The sequence below is a fragment of the Amia ocellicauda genome, chromosome 2 (genome assembly GCF_036373705.1).
Source record: "Amia ocellicauda isolate fAmiCal2 chromosome 2, fAmiCal2.hap1, whole genome shotgun sequence".
NCBI classification, from domain to species: Eukaryota; Metazoa; Chordata; class Actinopteri; order Amiiformes; family Amiidae; genus Amia; species Amia ocellicauda.
This window is the reverse complement of record NC_089851.1, coordinates 48,318,125-48,341,454: the sequence shown is the minus strand read 5'-3', so window position 1 is coordinate 48,341,454 and position 23,330 is coordinate 48,318,125. Positions and strand designations below refer to the sequence as shown.

Here is a 23,330-nt window from a genome sequence, read left to right as displayed (position 1 = left end):
AACAACACCTCTAGAAATGCTCTATTTCTTAATAAATATCTTTCTCACTTTACTTAATTTAGATATTTTTCACTTAAATGGACACCAACTTAGCATCATGGTGTTAAAATTAAAAGGCTAAATTGCAATCTTGAAAGTTGCTGTAAAACTACTTATCTCATTGTATACAGACTGTTTATTCCCTTTTATTTTTCATTTTTAATGTCAGCTGAACTATATGAACAACAGTAGTATTTAACAATATTTTTTAAAGAGACTAGGGCAACACAGAACAGCATTAAAGAAGAACATAAACAGGATTAGCAGATGCTCACAAAAGTTGGCTGATAACATATGGAATGATTCTAGGATAAGGTACAGTTTAATGTACATTAATGTAATAACAATTCAAAATAGTTTTTCTTATGTAGAATTATATTTTTGTGCCTGTAAAGTAATTTCCAGATGGGCACTATCAGTAACAAAAAAGAGGTAAAATAGAAGAAATGTCTGAGAAAAGTGTAAAAACAGACTAAGACTACCACAATCATATATAAAGAGAGAGAAAAAGTTCATGCATAATTTAAAGGGTGACTTACAAAGGAAAAAAAAAGTTGGTGAAAAAAAATGAGTCAGAAGTGGAGAGATAGTGATAGAAGACTAAGAGGGAGGGAGGTATGAGAGGGCGAGAGAGAGAGAGCTAGCTAACCCTGCCCACTTATACAAAACCATCCAGCTTATACACAGCCAACTCACTAAGACCTCTTCGTGCTCTGCACATCCCTCTAGCACTGCACTTCTACACTGCCACAGAACTCCAGCTAACAAACTCAGACAAACTTTTCTAGTAACAGATCAAGTCTTACAGAGCTAACAAGATTCAGGCTTCCAGATCTGCTAAATGTTTTAACTGTTTTCTAGAACTTTAAAAAGGGATTATATTGAATTTTCTTCTAATTTGCTTATTTTCATTTTTTTTTTCTTTTTTCAGTGTGTGAAAAAGGGGAAAACCTACATTTTTCAGATTGACTCATTCAGGATGTCTTTTCCTTTGCTGAGTGGAATGTTGCTGCTCTTCTCTGGGATTTTGGTAGGGAGCTCCCCCACCCCTGGCTCCCCAGATGGGCACATGTTGGTCACTGACTGCCCATCTTGTGCCCTTTCAAGGCTGCAAAAGGATATGCCAACAAGCTCCCTACCTGATATGGTTGAGGCAGTCAAGAAACACATTTTGAGCATGCTGCACTTGAAGGAAAGACCTAATATCACCCATCCTGTTCCCAGGGCAGCCCTACTGAATGCCATCAAAAAACTGCACGTGGGTAAAGTTGGTGAGGATGGCAACGTGGAAATTGAGGATGAGGGTCACAGTCGTGCAGAGATGAGCGAGTTGGCAGAGCAAACTTCAGAAATCATCACTTTTGCTGAGGCAGGTGAGTAGCACAGTCAAAGCCAGGGGGTTTTAATGACAAGGTGTGGAAGAAGGCAGGGCTTCAACCCAGTAAGACAGGTTTGTAAATATGATACCTTTGGAAGTAACTCTGAGTAACAAGCCTAATGCTTATAACTTAAGATTTTAAGACCTGTTATCAGAAAGTGTGCTCAGGCACTCAGCTTCATCGTATCTTGTTACCTCCTACTGCCTCAAAGGTGGAGAGCAATTATCTGCTGAATCTCTGGGTATTACTTAAGCCTTCCAAAAATGTTGTGATTTTTTGTGACTGTTCAGAGGACTATTGGTAACCTTCTGTTAATCTACATGAAAACTGCTGAGCCTTATTAACTGTACTGTATTGAAAGATTTAAAAAGTCTCCTGGAGTTCTATTGAAAAGATTTGGCTGCTGGAACAGTTTAGAATTCAGAGAGCACCAAATCTGATGCCAGAATGGAGACCTGAAATATGAAGTACTATTAAATGTAAAAAAGGGGGTTATAAAATGTTAAATGATACATACACAAATGTATACATAAGCAAACAAAATATATGTGGCATGAATATTATGTGCTGCACTGGCTAAACAGAGGTTTAAAATGTATGACAATACCTTAGATGCTTTAGCTAAATATATAAATACCCTTAAAACCATGACCAAGTGACCAAGTCACTTTGAAAATCGACATTGTAATCTGAAGTTATGTGGACACTGTGTACAACCCCTTAAATTAATAGGTTTAATTTGGCAGCAGGGCACTTTGAAAAGAACCTGCAGTGAAAAAAAATGTACTTCAGAAAACTGCTAGGCGAGGAGCTCCTATTGAACAGCAGTGAATAACACCTGTACTTTGTTCAAGAGCTCTACAGATTGAAAAGTGGACAGTACAGGCTAAAAAATAAAAAGAACATGAGAGTTCACTGAAGTGGCTAATTTTGGAAGGCTACGCATTAAGACCAATTCTCTGATTTTCATGAAAGATTTTTTACTTTTCTAATCTGATGTCAAATTGTTCCTTCTTTGGATTTTTTGTAGTTTTTTCTAATCACATACCTGGAAGCCATTCCATATAACAAATCTCTACCTGTGATTCGTCTTACAATTACATTAAAAGACAAAAATTATGTTGGTCTATCGTTCGTAAAAAATTGAAAACTATTAGTGATAATACAGCCTCTTATTTTAATCCAATCAATTATGATTGCGTATTATATTGCCCATAACACGTATTATATAGGTTCGGATAACAGTAACACCTTTAACTTGATTGGTTTTAGCCACGCCACGATTTGTCTATAAAATGCAGAAATCTGGATAAATCTGCTTTATGCAATGGATACAAATAATGAGCACACAATAAATAATTCATAGCTTTGGAGTAAAGTATTGCAGCGTACAAGGAAGTAACTTTAGTGGCGTTTATTGCTAAAGCATTAATGCGTTACAGATGTCAAACGGAAATACTGACACGACTGATACACTGCGAGACTATATGTTTAAGTCTTTTGAATTGTACATGGCGTCACTTTTTCAGAAAAGATTACTCCACCCTCTGAAGAAGAAGAAAACAAAAAAAAACACCTTAATATAAGTCAACTGTGGCAATGGAATTTTCTGTTGGAATACATGACTAGAAAATTATAGCTACGTTGATGTCTTATTTGTTTAGATGGTTATATATTTTAAATAAACTAAGAAAGATGACTTCATCATTATCGCTAAAGCTCAGAAAGAGCCAAGCTACCTTCGATTGTTGAGACGTTACCTTTTCATTACAAAATACATTACATGAATCGCACGAGATCGTGAAAAGTAACACTTTATCATTTAGCAAAATATATTGCCAGTACCTACGCAGACTGCAAAGTATCTTGGATAGGAATTGTATCATGTCCATGTTCCGAAATAAAATGCAGAAATACAAAGAATCCATATTGCTTGCCTCCATACTCTGTGTGAACAGACACTAAAACAAAGAGACATGTTAATATAAATGAGGAGAATAGCTGGCAACTAAAGGAGATTGTTCTTACCTGATTATATGAAGATGCCATTGACACATTCGTGTTGGATGAGTGTTTCTAAATATATTTCTCCAAATAAATACATGTAGATAAGAAACTGTTTGTCACTTTAAAATGCGATTGCGTATGTAAACCACAAGAGGGAACCGTTGAGGGATTTATGTAAACATATCTATTTATCTAACCTTATCATCAATCCAAAATAAATAAAATGCCTAAGACTAAAAACACATATAAACAATAGTCTCATCGTGATCCTCATGAAGTATTACGTTACTGCTGATTGTAACTTTGTTCCCCCATTATTATTAATTGTATTTAATGCATTGAAAATTATACTGACTTAATGCAGTCTAAGCATGTTAAAAATTGTATGGTATATAACCTTGATTATATATCACCATACAGAAAGAAGTGTAATAATAGCATTCCCTCATTTTCTGTGGGATCTTAAATGTAAAACATTGTATATTTCCATCTTAGATGTGTCATAATCAAATAATGCAGGTGTTAATAATGCATTGGAACACTGAAACAGGCTGTGCAGTTCTTAAGACAATGATGTGCCTAATTAGTTCATTCAGAGAAATATGGGCCCCAATAATTGGTTAAGCCTGCCCACCATTCAAATTAGTAGTATGACAGCCTTTGATAGAGTTCCATGAGGACAGTGAATTAAACTAAATGATGGGGGGACTTTACATTGTGATTTATTCCCCTGAATGAAGTAATTAAACAACATAATTAGAGGAATTTCACTATTGATTTTCTGTGGCCCTTTTCCAAATGTGTAAACCTACATTTAAAGAGATAATTATCCCATAGGTATTATTTCACATGGTATAGCAGTTTTTCAGTCTGTTTTCCTGCCATAGATCACCATCAACTCATAGATGACATTACAGTATCAGAGTGGTCTGTGATTACTGTACAGTTCTCACACAGAAAACCTGTTATGTTTATTAATCTTTTATGAAAACAATTGTCAAAAAGCTGTATAGGATATGTCACTTGCAGTTTATAGGCAGTAGTCGTTTGAGATATTGAGAGAGAGGAAGGGATTCCTAAATCATTAAAAGTGTTAACTTTAATTGATTCCATTTAACGTGACTCTACTAAGAAACTTCAAACCTAAAATGTATGATGAACATAACATTAAGGGACCTGTAATTCTTAAATCAGTAATTCTGCCAGTCTACAATTACAGTCCCACTCCCAAATTAATTGGAGTTTAAGATTATGAATGTTATTTTTTATTTTTTTAGAAATTCCCAGACATGTGGCATCTTTGGGCAAGGCACAGATATGTTTTACTTTTAGTGTTTTAAGACCTTTGCATAAAGAACCTTTTCCAACTTGTTTAGCTGTCACTAAGAGACATTTCTGTAACCCAGTCAAAAACAGATGTGTGCAATTGGATTTTGGCACATAATTATAAGTACCATTTACTGTACATTTGTTCAGTGTGACTCCAAACATTAAATCCAGTTATTGCTGTCAGGAAGCAGAAAGAAATGCCTGAAAATAAAAACAGAAGGAAGTGAGATCTGGATTAAATTATCTATTATTATATTTGCAGATAATTTGTCAGCCTTCAAAGTATAAACTGCTTAAAATTATTAGAACGTATTATAAGAGGCCTTAAACTGTTTTCCCATATATTACACACATATATATGCCCCATCAGGCCGTAAGTGGACAAGATTATGTTTGCATTGATGCAGATGTACAACAACACACAGTGCCTGGATTAGGTTAAGTGACTGACCTTTTACAACCCTATGGCATACAGTCATTGTAAACCTTGTAATTAGGGCCTTTAAGTGGTCTTCAATTACTATTGATATGCTATTAATATGCTGTTCAAGTTAGCTTCCCCTTCCACTTCATGAAGAAAATATTGACTCCAATAATATTGTCTACACATGTGACCAAGGTAATGAGAAACATGTGAAATTCTCATCAGCTGGGTTACTATAGGAGTGGTGAAAAACAATTAACAATAGGACACAGTAAGTCTCTGAGAGCTTCTTGATATTTGATCCTGAAACCATAGAACTATTTTATGAACTGAAACAGTTAATTATAGGAAGGAAAGTAAAATCCAAGGAAAATATTTGATAGTGTGAGCAATGTGTTGCTGTCATTAATGCAAAGGATGCAAAGAAAAATGTGTGTAGATGTGGTGAAAAATGCCTCCAATTGTGTATGCATGAGTATTGCCCTGAAAAGGTTTGTCCAAGGCTTGAGTAGGTATGTGAGGAATACTCATTTATACATTTGCCAATAAAATATACAAATCAGTGCCGTATTTTAGGTTTATTAAAGGACAAAATACAAAAAACTGTTCAAGGAATGAAAAAATGAACTATGTGTATAGCTAGTTTTAATACGTACCTCTTTTCACTCATTGTTTTCAACCCGCCGGCATTATTATGGTTATAGTTACTAGTGTTAAGATTTAATCGGGTTCTATAATTGCTATTTTGAATACATACAAAATAAATGATCATAACTCCCCCAGTTTATATCAAATTTTCAACCACTGTGTTTTAAAAGTTGTATTTTAACTAGTACTTAAATTGTAAGAAAAATATGTTTACATAAAATGTCATAATTCACAATTATGCTATTATTTCTCTTGGAAAAAAAGGTGGTCGTGTTTCAGTATAGTGTGTCTAATCATAATCAACAATGCAGAAACTGATTCTGTAGTTTCTATGCTTTCATGTGAAACACATGTTTCAGGACCTTATAATGGAGAAATGGCCCTCCTTGTGAGTATTTTGTGGTACATATTTTCTCAAAACTTTTCCACCTAGGCTAGTTTTTTTCATTTCATTTTCATTTACATTATTGCTTCATTTCTTATGGTATTTTCACACAACAACTTCTCCAAATTTAAATATGAGTGGAATTTCAACTAAAAAAATATAAAATATATTTCCCACAGACTTCAATGGAGGAAAAAGTTCAAAACGTCAAAAAATTTGTTTTTGTGAAAAAACTTGGTAGTACTGTAATATAGTTTGTCTAATCATGGTCAGCTATGCATACCTGTACTGTTTATAATGTCCATATTAAACACTTGCACATCTAAAGAAGTCCAACCAGGTGAAAATGAGGGTGAATGTAAAGGGTTAAAACACTTTCTAGATAGAGATATCTAGATATCATTATTTAGTATGGAAAACTAATATGTTATTGTGACACCTGTTACTTTGTGAAGTGCTGACAACTGTATTGAAACCACTTCTGTAACAAATAGTTATAGGATTATAAATGGTGTAATAATTTCTGTTAATGACTGTGGAAAAATAAGGAGGATCATAAAACCTAATTATTGCCAACCTGTTATTGAAGGATTGCCAACTATAGGCAGCCTTCCACTCCTTCTCTGACACAATTAATGCTAATGCTGGTCTCTACTCTATTCATAGTCTTTTCAGAAACCATCAGACATGTCTGCCAGATAACTTAGGAATAAATGAGAATACAATTACTTATACAAGGCCAACCTGATTCTGTAGTAAAAATAATTTAAATGTTTTCACCTGGAAAATATTTTGTTTATGAAATGTGTTAATTAGTTTGTAGTACTTTTATTTTCAGAATGCCTCCTAGCAGAATACATTGGATTATGATCAATACTGTGTACTGAAGTAGATTGTAACTTGTATATTCAAGCTTGCATTAACTTTTCAAATAAATCAATATCTGTTTTACAAGATGGCTAGAGTTTACAAATGGTTGGTAATGTTTATTTTTAGAAGACCATTTTCTGAGATAAAAAGTTAAAGAAAATTAAAACATAACTCCAGGATATTGTAAGAGTGAACTACTGTTGTTAGGATTAATTTAGCATTAATAACTGTTAGAAGCATAATGAAAAATCACAGGTTAAAACAGAAATACAACATCGTGATTGGAAAGGAATATAGAAGCTGCCTTTTGAAATTTAATTGCAAATGTATTACAATAATAATGTGAGGAAAAAAACTGTCATGTATTGAAATAAAGATCCAAAACAAAGATTGTTTACGAATGCTGGTACAAAGCCAGAATACTGCATACTATTACTAACCCAGCTGTACATAATCAGTACAAGTGCAAGTTTTGGAGGTCTCTGCGCTTTTACCACTGGAATGGGATCACATGATGAAACCAGATGTTGACCAGACCCTTATTTAATTCGTACGTAGTACAAGTCCAGTATGGGGGCAGTAGACATTCACTCATTGTGAATTACTGAAACTGGTTATTAATTAACTACTTATTATTATTATTATTATTATTATTATTATTATTAGTAGTAGTAGTAGTAGTAGTAGTAGTAGTAGTAGTATTTATTATTTGACATGTTTTTCCAGAGCATGTCACATTCGATAAGGAATTAAAACATGTATAAAAAGCTCTAATAGTAGCTAAGAACAACTAAGAAAATAATATAATAACTGCACATTGGGCATATTGGTGGCCATATCTGGGCATATTTTGTTCAAATCCCCTTTCTAAAATACCTGCAAACCCAGCAGTACATCCAGACCCAGTATAACAGTTTTTAAGCAAGGATCTAATACATTTACAACTTTCCTTACAAAATATAAATATAGTTAATAAATTGAAGGCTGTTTCTGACACTTTAAAAGTGGGATAATTTTTGAAATATTTAAGTGTAGTTTAAATGGCCAACACATATTCTTATCAAAGATTACAATTTTCTAATTTCATTTTTTAAAGCTCTAAATACTTAACTTGCTACTATGCTCAGTAAAGTCTGCCTGTAATAACAATAACATATTTCAAATAGCAGGGTAGTATGAAAAAGCTCTGAATGAAAAACCAAAGGCCATTGATATTTTTGATGCTAGAGAAATTGGACTCTAACCTAACCTAACCTAACCTAACCTATTGAAAAAGAGGAACTAAAGACAATATTTAGATGTTTTATTTCGTTGAAAACGACTGGCCCTAATACAAGCATTTTGAAGACCTGAAGTAAAAGTATTTAACACAGCAGACATTACAGCTTCTGTTATTTTTGAGTAATAATATCGCTGGCAACTTTCATCTTAAAGCTGCCATATGCTTACACATTCTATAGAAGAGCTGATGTCAAGTCCTGGAATGGAATCAGTATTTGGAACTCCCAGGAAGTGTGTTTTGCCTCAGGGTTTGATATACCCTAATATAATCTATTAATATGGCTCCTTGTGTAGTGGCATATGTGTAATGTAATATCTTATCTCACATATGTCACATCTTGCAAAAACATTTTTCTAGTGCTATTATATCTTACCAGTTTGGTGGCATTTGAACAAGCACCCCATGCTTGGGAAGTTGGTTACCCTTTTTGTTGGGGCAGTGGTTTGCACACCTGGTCATTGAGTATCCCTGTCTCTTATTTTTTGTTCTAGCTGGATCTTAAGTTACTTAAATTATTTTTGGAAATATCTCTAAATATTTAAGAGTTGACAATAATTTTGCAATCAAGCAATTATAGATGAATTAAGTTTCTGGTCATTTTGAAATCAGAACACCATTATCACCACAGCATTCAGGAACAGTCTATTATCAAAATTAAAATGTGTTAGGCTTTGAAGCACAATAAATCATTATTTTGAAAGGCAACAGACATTTGCGGTTAATTCATATGTATAACATGTATGTGAGCTTCTCATTCTTCCTAATAACTTTTCATTTTTTTTTTCATGGCATTTAAGTGAACAAAACAAACAAACAACAGTGCTTCTGTACCTTGTTGCATAGCAGACCTATAACTTCAAATTACAAATATAAAAGCAGCAAACATTTCTTAGGGGAGGTACAATGATGTTTTTCTGAGTTTGTAATCTCAAAACACCATTTTAAGAAAACTATATGCCCTAAAAAGGTGAAATGTTTTAATCCATGTTGCTGATTCTCTCTCTCTTTTTATTCCAGGTGATTCTGCAGACTTGGTCCGCTTTCAGATCTCTAAAGAAGGCAGTGAACTTTCTCTGGTTGAGCAAGCCAATGTCTGGCTCTTTCTCAAGCTCTCCAAGACTAACAGGAGCCGAGCCAAAGTGACCATCAGGCTGTACCAGAAGAAACAGGGCACAGACGGAGCAGAGCTGCAGGTGGTTGTCTCTGAGAAGGCAGTGGACACAAGGCGGAGTGGCTGGCACACCTTTCCTGTGTCCGGAAGTGTCCAGGCACTGCTGGAGAAGGGCTACAACTCCATGGATCTGCGAATAGCCTGTGAGCAGTGCCAGGATGCAGGTGCCACGCCAATTCTAGTGGAGAAGGATGAACGTGAGCAGTCTCACCGACCCTTCCTAATGGTTGTGGTACGGCAATCAGAAGATCATCCCCACCGCCGGCGGAAGAGGGGCCTGGAGTGTGATGGCAAGATTAGAATTTGTTGCAAAAAGCAGTTCCACGTGAGCTTCAAAGACATTGGATGGAACGACTGGATAATAGCCCCATCGGGATATCATGCCAACTACTGTGAAGGCGACTGCCCAAATCACATTGCTGGCATCACTGGCTCTTCTCTCTCCTTCCACTCAACTGTTATTAACCACTACCGAATGCGGGGCTATAGCCCCTTTACAAACATTAAATCTTGTTGCGTTCCTACCAAACTAAGGGCAATGTCTATGTTGTACTATGACGAAGGGCAGAAAATTGTCAAAAAGGACATTCAGAACATGATTGTAGAGGAATGTGGGTGTTCTTAAAATCATAGACAACTGCCCAGAAAAAATTAAAATGAGAAAGAAAGAGGGTGGAATAACTATCCCACCCCTTCTTTCCAACAGACTCACAATCGTTTCAGACTCGACAAGATGCTGAATCTTCAGATGTCTGCTAATCCGCTGGTTGTCTGTAACTTGAACCAGTCTGTGGCACTTTCAGATTAAAACAAATAAATATATAATATATTTTTGTTACAAAAAGAGTGAGAGAGAAGGAGAAAGAAAATATTTATGTTGCAAGTGTGCAGCATTGCTCACCTACACCGCACTGCAATAAAGAGTAACCGTTTTGATAAGGTGCCTACAATTCTCAAAACTATGCAACTTGTCAAGTATTATTATTTTATAACTGTTTACCTTTGCAAAACAAAAAGAGGAAGACTTTTTAATACTTTAATACTTAAGTAAATGTTTCATGTTTTTATTGTTGAGAGATACTTGAAAGAAACATGTTTGACCAGCTGCTGGAGCCAAACACTTCTATATATAATAATTATTTGTATTATTGTTTTAATTTTATTATTATTATTATTATTATTATTATTATTATTATTATTTTTTTTTTTTTTTTTTTCTGTTATCATTTATGTTATTAAACGTTCTGAACGTTTCCAATTTGCACTATACTGTCATTTTGACATTTTGATTTGCATAATCAATGTTTAACAGGTATTGGAGTAGAGGGGAGCTTCACTTAATAGTGGGCTAAATACACACACATCTGACTGTGTGTTGTTGTTTGTTTGTGTATATACATACATATACACATGTATTATTATTATTATTATTATTATTATTATTATTATTATTATTATTATTATTACTACTACTACACCAAAGATAATGTGGTTGTTACAGTGTATAGACAATTATTTGGATAAATGTCTCACTCAGATAAGGATAATGATTCAAGGTTATTCTTCTTCACCCAAATAGTAAAACTGTTTTGATTTACTTTCACATTTCAATATGAAGTGTTTTTTGTTCTTGAGACATAGTGGTACACTGATGGAAAGCTGCTTCTATAAAAAAATGCACTTAAGACCAATCTCCTAGTTGTGTTTTTGATGTGCCAAATGAATGTGCAAATAATAATAATAATAATAATAATAATAATAATAATAATAATAATAATAATAATATATTTTCAGACCTATGTATGTTTTTTTCAACAAGTATTGGAAGGACCCCCTCAGATTTATGTTTTATTGGTTTTCAGTGAAAATGACTTGTTGTAAAAAGTTGTTTTTCTGCTTACTGCAATTACCACTGTTCTATTGTGTGTTGTCTAATATTAAGCAGTTTGAATCTGTCACCTACAAACTTTGCTTTGCAGTCTGGAATGAAAAAAATCTTAAGCTGGTAGGATTTTCCTGACTCTCTCACACGCAAACACACAAACACATACACACATTGTATACAAGTTACAAAAAGTGGTTGTATTTGACAAAATAAATTACACTGAAGCAAGTGTTTAGAATAAGAAACTATTTTTATTCTGTATATATTGAGGTACAGATAACTTTATGTTGCATTGCTTTGTTGTACAAATCAAAACGATGTGCTTGTGGCTGTGTTTTCTATCTAATTTATTTTACAGTATTTTTTCTTCACCATTAAAGTTTAAGCGTTGTACACTAATATTGTGATGTGATATTGACTTAATTGTTGTCCTTTTATATTACATTTCTCTAATAAGTATATTGTGATATTAGAACACATCAAATCTAAACATTGATATTAGCCTAATTCACTACATGAATAAATAGCATTAAAATTGTCTGTTGATGGCTTAGCCATTAATTAATCTGTTAAGGGAGCTAAATTTCCAAACCAGGTATCCAATCCAAAGACATCAATTGAACAATTGATCATGATCTGCAACAGTACCATATACCATGATATAATAAGTTGAAAAGTATGTCAATGTTATTAAAATGCAATGCAGTGAAGCACCAATAAGAATGGCAGAATTGGGTCTCTGCTTCAATTAATTTGAAATTAACAAAATGTAAAGTGAGAAAACAAAATATACTGTAGGTGAGAATTACTAGTTCCTTTTTTACTTTTTTATGTCCATTGGTTATTTACAGCATGTGACCTTGACAGCTACAGTAAACCAAAAAGCTGGGAAAGTAATCTCACTGGTCTAGTTTTTAATAAACAAGTTAGAATAGAATGGGATCTCTACCTATGTATCTTGATATAGCTAAAATTCTATACTTCATAAATATGTTTAAATATCAATATTATTTTATCCTATATACAACATGACGATTGTGGCGAGTCAAAATCACAAAAGCGGATAGAGATGTGTATTATGTTACCAAAAGTATCAGAGGCCATGTGCTATGGAGATGATGCTTTTTTCTTGTGATCACCATAATGATTAGTTTGTACTGTCAGCATTTGGACAACTGTGTATTCCAAGTATTGATGCTTCTAATGCAGGCCGATGAGTAATATAACACCTTTCATAAAAAACACAACACTCTTGATCAGAACTCATGTACATCATTCCAATGCCCTTCTAAAAAGCTTTCTAGGAGTGGTTGTAACCATTTAAACCTCCATTATGTAGCACTCACATTTAATAATTTATAGTCAATATTGTATTGTTCATAACTTTATTGGTGAAATAACATGCTTTCTTCCAAACGTGTTGTGGCAATACCATGAGTCTGGTACTTCTTAACAGAAACACTGAATGAAATTGGAATACTCAAATGCTTGAATATCTTCTTATCTTCTTGTCAGAAAGTCTTCAGATCATGGCTAGGATTACATCTAATTTTGACCCACCTGCTACTAGCTAGTAAAAAACTAGAGAACTGTTGTTGTTGAACTCAGTTGCGGCTTCATTTTTAGTAAGATGCCACTTTCTTTTAATCATAAATGTAACCACTATAATGTACAGGTTTGTAGTTTGTTATTAGTGGGTGGGTCAAAGCTTAGATTTAATCCGGCCCCTGATCTTTACATTTTACCATACTGACTTATTGTAATTAAAAGTATTCATACTATGCCTAACCGAATACTCTTTAAGAATGTTTACCTACAGTACAACATTTTTGTATATTTTTCTCCATTATCAATTTTTACATTTATTCTCAAAATCATGACATCAAATGGTATGAATATTTTAGTTAGCTTTTAAGCATTAGAGATTGATGGTATTTATAAACTGGTGAAATCTACATCTCTGATCGAAACCTGTAAACTTTGATCCCAGTCACACTTGAGATTTAGGCCAGCCCAGGGCAGCCTTAACTCATATGTTATCAGGGTCATAGATTTAAGGTGACCCTGGGCTGGGTGAAAACTAGTTCAGCTTCTTGACCCGGCCTAAATCTTTTGAGTGGCCTAAAGACAACCTAAATGTGAATGTGAACGCGCCAGGCCCTGGGCCAGGTGGAAAGCGTCAGTGTGTGACACCCCCAGAGACTCGCGTGTCTGTTTCAAAGGAGATGCCGTATTTTCTTTATATTGTTTGAATTTCACTCTGTCGTATCGATCTATAGCCTTAAATGTACTGATACATTTCGCTAGCACACATCTTTATATATAAAAAAGTATTGGCAAAGTAATGAGTTATAATGTAAACGGTTCAAACTACTCGGTCAATGAAAATAAATGTGTGTGTAGCTGGTAAACATGCTATTGTTTTTTTCTTCTAAGTATGACTGAAGTCTCAAATTTAACAGTATGCAATTTTCAGGTGTAAAATGCATTGCAAGATTGTGAATGGGACCAGGTAACTTTACTAACTTATCCAGATTGTGTATTAAAACGATATAAATTTAACCGATGCAGGTTTCCATTCAAATCAATGCATTTTAAAACGGGACCAGCTGTTTACTAATATGTAATCCGACATGCAATTATATTGAGCTGAGCGTAGCACAATTCAAAATGCCAGGTTTGGAGGTAACAACTGGAGCGATGCAGAATACAATGTGGATGGAAGATAAATTAAAAAAAGAAACCGAAGGAAGTGTGCGAGCGCTGCTGTCTATCAGGATATAACTATAGAAGCAATCACAGAAGGCTTCTTTCAATGGATATCAATCACTCGCACGAGCAAATTAAAAGGAAAATACAAAGATCAGAGATCAGACTTAAAAAATAAAAAGTGGATGACAACAAACGAAGTGGAGTCCAGAGAAAAGGTTGCACATTTTCCCGGGGAACTAAGTACTGAGCAGCACAGCTTGGATTGCATGGGACATATTGAACTGCAGCAGAGAGTACCGAAGACACCGACACTTTTAACATACTAATACTATATTACATACTGTATATATGTGTGTGTGTATGTCTATAATACACATTTCAGATTGTAAATCTCAATAGGCTATTGATAACTAATGTATATGACATCTTGTGATATATAATGTAGATGTCCTACTAAATGTGCTTGTATAACTGTATTCAGATATTTAGCACTCATTAATTGTCCTATTAGCAGTCCTGCGTGGGAGGGAGGGACATCCTGACCAGCCTTATGTCATTCAACGCAACACACGTGTGCACTGTCCTAATTAGTTACAGGTGTCGTATTTAACCACCCCACACACCTCTGCACCAGCAGTCAGCGCCAGCAGCCTTCAGTGCCCCTTTCAGAAGGGCTCCATCTCCAAACGGCAGGGACTCTAGCTGCGGGGACTCCAGCGAGGAGAAGACTGTGAGGAGACTCTGCACAGCAACATCAGGCAACCATGATGATCTCGCTGATTCCCGTTCTGCTCTCTCAGTCTTTTCGGCATGCACCTGCACGCCATTGTTTCCCTAATCCCTCCAACCTCATCTCTCTGCCTCTCCCCTCCTCCTCCCTCCCCTCTACTCCACTCTCTCGGGGCCTGTGGAACTGCCACTCAGCTTCCAACAAAGCCGACTTCATCTCCGCCTTCGCCTCCCACCAGTCTCTGGATTTCCTCGCTCTCACCGAGACATGGATCTCCCCAGACAACTCTACCACCCCTGCTGCATTATCCTCTCTGTTCGTCCTGTCCCACTCCCCTCGTCTTACCGGGCGGGGAGGAGGAACAGGGGTCCTGCTCTCCCCTTCTCTCCTCTTCTCTGTCCCCTCCTCTCTCTCCTCTATCTCGACCCACAGCTTTGAATTCCATACAGTGGAAATCACCTCTCCCTCTCACTTCTTCCTCCTAGTTCTTTACCGTCCACCTGGTCCTCTCACCTCCTTCCTGGATGAACTTGACTTTCTTCTCTCCTCCCTCCCCTCGCTGTCCTCACCTACCTTCCTCTTGGGAGACTTCAACATCCACCTCTCCAACCCTTCCCACTGTGCCAGATTTCTTCCTCTCCTTCACTCCTTTAACTTCTCTCTCTCCCCATCTCCCCCCACTCACAGGGCAGGCCACCAACTTGACCTCATCTTCTCGAGAGGGTGCTCCCCTTCAACACTCTCCATGACACCCATGGACATCTCGGACCACCACTTAATTTCCTTCTCCCTTTACCTCCCCTCCCTCCCCCTCCACCCTTGCCTCTACTGCCCTCACCCTCTTACCTTCCTTTGACTGTTTTTCCCATCTATCTGTCAACTGTGCTACCTCCTCTTTGTTCTCCTCCCTCACCTCCTCCCTTGACATTCTCTGTCCTTTCACGTCTCGTCCTGCCCATCCCTCCACTCCTCAGCCTTGGCTCTCTGCTGTTCTCCGCTCAACCCAAACTAGTCTGCGTGCCGCCAAACAGAAGTGGAAAAGGACCAAACTCCCAGCTGCCCTCGAAGTCTACCGCTCTCTACTGTCCACATTCTCCTCCTCACTCACCTCAGCCAAGAAGTCTTACTTCCAATCACTCTTTGAATCCACTGTCAACAACCCCCGCAAACTCTTCTCCACCTTCTCCTCCCTCCTTGCCCCCCTCCCCCTCCTCCTCCCTCATCTCTCACTGCTGATGATTTCGCCTCCTTCTTCTCCTCCAAGATTGCAGACATCCGCAGGCTCTTCAATACTCCACCCTCCTCTCCCATCACACCCAAACCTCCCACCGATCAAGCTTCCTTTTCTTCATTCTCACCTCTCTCAGATGCTGAAGTTTCTGCTCTCCTCCTACATCCCAAACCTACAACATGTGCCCTGGACCCTCTCCCTTCTCGCCTCTTCCAAGCGACTGCTCCTGATCTACTCCCCTTCATCTCCTCCCTCCTCAACTCCTCCCTCCTCTCTGGCTGTTTCCCCTCTGCATTTAAACAAGCTGCTGTCATCCCACTGCTCAAGAAACCAACCCTTGACGCCACCCCTCCTCAGAACTACCGCCCTGTATCCCTACTCCCCTTCCTCTCAAAGACTCTCGAGCAGGCGGCCCACCGTCAGCTCTCTGACTTTCTGTCCCAACACTCATTCCTTGATCCTCTGCAATCCGAATTCCACACAGCTCACTCCACTGAGACGGCTCTCCTGGCAGTCACTGACTCCCTCAGCTGTGCTTGGGCAGCCTCCCTCTCCTCAGTCCTCATCCTCCTTGACCTCTCTGCAGCATTTGACACCGTTGATCACTCCATCCTGCTCTCCTGTCTCGCTGACCTCGGATTCACTGGGACTGCTCTCAAGTGACATGGCGAGGCTCCTCATCCACCCACCAAACCTCTTCTCACAGGCATTTCCCAAGGCTCCATCCTGGGCCCGCTCCTGTTCTCTCTATACACTCGCTCCCTGGGCCCTCTCATCGCATCCCATGGTTTCTCCTACCACTTCTACACTGATGATGCCCAGATCTTCCTGTCTTTTCCTTATTCCGACTCTCTCATCCCCTCTCGCATCTCTTCCTGCTTGTCTGCTATTTCCGCCTGGATGCACTCACACCACCTCAAGCTCAAAATCGGATCTCCTGTTTTTCCCCCACTCTTCCTCACCTTCTGCTGACCTCCCCATCTCAATCCCCTTGGAATCCACCACACTCTCTAGTTCTTCTTCCACTAAAAATCTAGGAGTCACCCTCGAACCTGTGCTCTCCTACACCCAGCACATCACCACGCTGACATACACCTGTAGATTCTTCCTGAGCAATATACGCCGAATCCGTCCCTTCCTCACCGACTACTTGACTCAGCTGCTCGTCCAATCACTGGTCCTCTCCTGCCTGGACTACTGCAATTCCCTCCTGGCCGGCCTGTCTGCAACTACTACCCACCCACTCCAGCTCATCCAGAACTCTGCGGCTCGTTTGGTATTCTCTCTACCACGATTCGCACACGCTACTCCACTGCTCCGCTCCCTCCACTGGCTCCCGATACCGACATGCATTCAGTTCAAGACATTGACCCTCACCTACCACTGACTAACTCTACCTCCTCTCCAATCTCCTTCCTCCAGAGCCTTCTTCTCATCCCTGGCCCCTAAATGGTGGAACGACCTTCCCACCGAAGTCAAAACAGCAGAGTCCTTGACCTCATTCCGGCGCTTACTCAAGACGCATCTTTTCTGACAGTACTTGTAATATTAGTCCTTTTATCCCCGCTAGATAGCACTTCACAGTTTTATTATTCTTCTTGTGTTTTCAATTTGTTTTCCTCCTTGCTCCCTTTCCCGTAGCCCTTGACTGTGACCCTACATTTTGACAGCACTTTACCGTCCAGGATGTAGGACCTCACTTACTGTACTTGCCTGTGTAAATTGTACATTGGCATTTGTAAAATGTATTATATTTTGAATTGCTATGTAATTGTTATTTGTAATAACTGGAAGGTTGCGGGTTCAAATCCTGGGTGGGGCAGTGCTGTTGTACCCTCTGAGCAAGGTACTTCATTTAGATTGCTCCAGTAAAATGCCCAGCTGTATAAATTGGTACAAATGTAAGTCACCCTGGTCTGCTAAATGACAAATAATGTAATGTATAACAACAATTTTAGACATGTAGAACCGAAGATAGACATTTGAAAAGGAAAATATATATATATAAATTCGATTATCCATTGAACCAGCTGCAAATGTTTTAATTATATTAGGAAGCTTTGTCTGCAAAGCTTTCAGATTACTTTCAATGCAAATATATAAGCGATCAATATATATCAATATTAATAAGTTGTGATATAAATGCATCGCATACACCTGTAAGCATACCTAATTGTCATGCATAACTGGTTCATTATAGCAGATTTGTGTAATTCCCGGCATGCATTTCGTTTAGGCCTCCTTTCTGGCCCCATATGGGAGCACGCTTAGCCTTAGGCCTTCTAAAACCTCAACTGTGAACGGTGTCAGAAAAAAAGCCTGACTAAATTTGAGGTGGCCCAGGGCCTGCCTAATAAGTGTGAACGGGGTTTTATTTGCATACAGTAATTTCAAGTTAATGGAATATACAATCACCTAAAGGATTATTAGGAACACCATACTAATACTGTGTTTGACCCCCTTTCGCCTTCAGAACTGCCTTAATTCTACGTGGCATTGATTCAACAAGGTGCTGAAAGCATTCTTTAGAAATGTTGGCCCATATTGATAGGATAGCATCTTAAAGTTGATGGAGATTTGTGGGATGCACATCCAGGGCACGAAGCTCCCGTTCCACCACATCCCAAAGATGCTCTATTGGGTTGAGATCTGGTGACTGTGGGGGCCAGTTTAGTACAGTGAACTCATTGTCATGTTCAAGAAACCAATTTGAAATGATTCGACCTTTGTGACATGGTGCATTATCCTGCTGGAAGTAGCCATCAGAGGATGGGTACATGGTGGTCATAAAGGGATGGACATGGTCAGAAACAATGCTCAGGTAGGCCGTGGCATTTAAACGATGCCCAATTGGCACTAAGGGGCCTAAAGTGTGCCAAGAAAACATCCCCCACACCATTACACCACCACCACCAGCCTGCACAGTGGTAACAAGGCATGATGGATCCATGTTCTCATTCTGTTTACGCCAAATTCTGACTCTACCATCTGAATGTCTCAACAGAAATCAAGACTCATCAGACCAGGCAACATTTTTCCAGTCTTCAACTGTCCAATTTTGGTGAGCTTGTGCAAATTGTAGTCTCTTTTTCCTATTTGTAGTGGAGATGAGTGGTACCCGGTGGGGTCTTCTGCTGTTGTAGCCCATCCGCCTCAAGGTTGTACGTGTTGTGGCTTCACAAATGCTTTGCTGCATACCTCGGTTGTAACGAGTGGTTATTTCAGTCAAAGTTGCTCTTCCATCAGCTTGAATCAGTCGGCCCATTCTCCTCTGACCTCTAGCATCAACAAGGCATTTTCGCCCACAGGACTGCCGCATACTGGATGTTTTTCCCTTTTCACACCATTGTTTGTAAACCCTAGAAATGGTTGTGCGTGAAAATCCCAGTAACTGAGCAGATTGTGAAATACTCAGAGCGGCCCGTCTGGCACCAACAACCATGCCACGCTCAAAATTGCTTAAATCACCTTTCTTTCCCATTCGGACATTCAGTTGGAGTTCAGGAGATTGTCTTGACCAGGACCACACACCTAAATGCATTGAAGCAACTGCCATGTGATTGATTGGTTAGATAATTGCATTAATGAGAAATTGAACAGGTGTTCCTAATAATCCTTTAGGTGAGTGTACATTATTATATGTGTTTTTATTTAAGGTTGGCAGCTTATCAGTATTTCCTCTGAATATAATGGTTAATTGCTGCTTGATTCCCTTGGAGTGAACAAACACTATTCTTTATGTATTAAATTAATAATAAGAGGTAATAATAATAAAAGACAACCCTCAACAGGACTAGAACGCTAGATTTTTTTGTTTAATTTAAAATAAATAGTATGCCTAGATGTCATAAATATATACAGTATAAACAAAAATAATAAAAATAATAATGATCATCATAACTGTTTAAAGCAAAAGAACAGGGTCAACTGCTTAATCACTTGCAAAGTAGTTCTGGTAACACTAGTTTGAATCAAAGCTGTATATATTTTATATTACTGTCACTGAGATTCCCAAGGACCCCTGTATCTTTCTGAGTCCTTGGGAATGAGTCAGCATAAGTCTGCAATATAAGCATTGTGACCTTCATTAGTCCTCCCTACACCTCAGTGAGAAAAGAAGATGACCTGAAAGTACACATTTCAGAAGATGCATATAAGTGGTTGGTTGATTAACAGTTGATGAATTGGTTGGATAAAATAGTTTTATTAGTGATAAAAACAAGTTTAATTTCCAGTTCTATAGCTCTGCAGTCTACTGTTAATTATTTAAAAAAATATTATTCTTGTAGTGTCAGTCAAAATTCCTCATTCTTCACTGCACCATTGACTGATTTTTTGTAATATAGGCTTACAATGATTAACCCTGTTACACTGTGACAGGACCTTTCAACATATAAACTTCATGTAATCAGTCTAATGATTATTAATAGAGATGAAGAGGAGCATTGAATAAAACAATTATGGAAACAACAACCACTAATTCAATTACATTCTACAGTGCTGAAATTAGATGCATTCCCTAGTTAACAGACAAGTTAAAATACTCTTTAAATATTAAAGTGTCCTTAAATATATATTATACAAATAAATAATTAAAAAACTTAAAATAAATGTGAAGGAACTTAAATTTATGTTTTTTACCTATGAAGATGAACCTATGAACTAAAATAAATGAATAATAAAATTAAAAAAAATAAAGATCAAAAAACGAGAGATTGAATGCTACAAATATAACTATTAAAAAAATTGTAGATAGACTCATCTCTTTTTTTCAGAAATGCAGTAGAGCATGGAAGGGTATTTACTGGTAAAACATAAAGTATATGGATCAGTGCATAACAATGTGCTGATGCGTAATTCTATCAGAATATTTTTTGAATCCACTAACATTTTTAAATTACTAGTGAACTTCCATTAACTGTTCATATATTGTATTTATGATGTCATGATCTGCTTTAAAAACAATAATAGACAGCATTACTGGGAAGTAGAAAACAACATACTGTATATAGTGCTTTTCACAACACTGGTCCTGGGTCCCAACACTGGGGGCAGGATTAAGGGCCGGATTTAATCAAAAGCAGGTGGGTCAAAGTTTTGATTTAAAAAGTTATAAATTGATTTGCATGTTAATGAGGGAAATAAGTATTTGACCCCTTCGACTTAGTACTTGGTGGCAAAACCCTTGTTTGGCAATCACAGAGGTCAGACGTTTCTTGTAGTTGGCCACAAGGTTTGCACACATCTCAGGAGGGATTTTGTCCCACTCCTCTTTGCAGATCCTCTCCAAGTCATTAAGGTTTCAAGGCTGACGTTTGGCAACTCGAACCTTCAGCTCCCTCCACAGATTTTCTATGGGATTAAGGTCTGGAGACTGGCTAGGCCACTCCAGGACCTTAATGTGCTTCTTCTTGAGCCACTCCTTTGTTGCCTTGGCTGTGTGTTTTGGGTCAGTGTCATGCTGGAATACCCATCCACGACCCATTTTCAATGCCCTGGCTGAGGAAAGGAGGTTCTCACCCAAGATTTGACGGTAAATTTTTTCCCTCACTGTAATTAGGATTCTTTCATTTTGATTAACACCACATACACAACACCTTGAAGGTCCAATTTTTTTTTATTGTATTACATTCTATTGTATGTTATTTATTGCATATATCTACCCCCCAGTATTTGGTAGAACCACCTACTCTTTTTAGCTTAGTCTCTACCAGCTTTGCACATGTAGTTCCTGTAATTTGTAACTGTAACTGATTCCTGTAACAATTGCTCAAGTTCTCTCAAGTCAGTCTTGCAGGCTCCATCCATCGTGCCCTCAATCCTGACAAGTTTTCCATTCCCTGCCGATGAAAAGCATCCCTATTACATGATGCTGCCACCACCATGCTTTACCGTGGGGATGGTGTTCTCAGGGAGATGAGCAGTGTTGGCTTTGCAACACACATAGCATTTTGCATTGAGCCCAAATGCTCAAAGAATGTTAAAAATTTGTTTACAGCCCAACCATGACTGGTGCTTTCCCAAAACTTTCTCTCAGACTTGTTTTGAAAGCTCCTTGGTCTTCATGATGTGGTTGTATTGGATATACTTGTTGAAAAGACTATTCAACTAATTTTGTGAATTCTAAAGGCAATTAGATGCACCACAGCTTATTTAGTGTCATAGCTAAGGGGGAGAATAAACTTTCAAACGATGTGCGTATTGTAGGAATACAGTGTAACTTCTATGCACAGGAGCGGCATGTAACACTGCCAAATAATGCTTAAGAGGATGTAGTAACAAAGTATATAACTCTGAAATGTACATTATTTTTCAGTTTTTGGTAACCTAAACCTTTTTTTTAACCTCTGGTAGTTTACCACTTACCTTTATACCATTTCAGGTAATTCACTGGATTGCTTGAATTTCAATAAAAACTGGAAAAATGGGGGTGTTCTAAAGCTTTTGACCAGTAGTGTAGACCTATTTTCTTCCTCATTGGTGCCAAATGTCATTCTTCAAGTGACAAATACAAATAGGGAAATATGAATTGCAACATTAGTGTCTGTCACAAAAAGGGCTTGTATGTAGGCGGGTTCTGGTCTTGAAACACACAGTAGGGAGGCAGGCAGAGAGTACAAAACAGGCTCGCTGTTGTTTTATTGCTTCCCTCAATGGCAGGCACAGTGTCAAAACAAAACAAAATCTAGCTCTGTTCGAGCCCTAACTAACAAACAATAATAACAGTAAATGCCTGGGCCGGCAGAGCCAAACACCGGGCAGACAGACGTCTAACGGGTAAGGCAGGTTCCTAATCAAAGTTAGTTACCAGTGGGAGGTTGTCAGACAGTCTGGGGTTCAAGAGGGAGAATGGTCCAGGTCCAGAAAAAGGGTCTCAAGCTAGTGAATCTGTCAACTCTCTCTCTCTCTCTCTCTCCCTCTCCCTCCCTCCTCCTCCTCCTCCTCTTTTTTTCCTTTTTTAATTTTGCCAGGCTTTTCATCCTTGAATTTCTTCCTAGCGTCAATCATTCTTGGAGGACGGGAAAAGACGTGGACCAATGATCTACTAACTTTGCCTGGTGCTGGAGCGGAGAGCTGTCAATTCGCCCCTTGATGACCCACCCCATATTACGCTCTCCATGTGCGCATTAACGTATTGTACAACCATAGAACATATTATTATTATTATTATTATTATTATTATTATTATTATTATTATTATCTTACTTTATGCATGCATTTGAGACTAACTCCAGTAT

The 23,330-nt window shown here is 37.8% G+C and overlaps 1 protein-coding gene across 1 annotated transcript; it reads left to right on the top strand.

Moving 5' to 3' along the window:
• Window positions 1-740: 740 nt before the first annotated feature.
• On the top strand, window positions 741-11,810 carry LOC136711219 (inhibin beta A chain-like). Its single transcript, XM_066687317.1, has 2 exons — window positions 741-1,412; window positions 9,381-11,810. Exons 1-2 carry the CDS (start codon window positions 1,019-1,021, stop codon window positions 10,157-10,159), a joined length of 1,173 nt encoding a protein of 390 aa, XP_066543414.1. The 5' UTR covers window positions 741-1,018; the 3' UTR covers window positions 10,160-11,810.
• The last annotated feature ends 11,520 nt before the right edge of the window (window positions 11,811-23,330 follow it).

Bases quoted from the DNA above. Each gene is read 5' to 3' on its own strand.
- LOC136711219 (XM_066687317.1), top strand. From the start codon at position 1,019: ATGTCTTTTCCTTTGCTGAGTGGAATGTTGCTGCTCTTCTCTGGGATT. The intron at 1,413-9,380 runs GTGAGTAGCACA...TTTTTATTCCAG, and splicing joins CATCACTTTTGCTGAGGCAG to GTGATTCTGCAGACTTGGTC.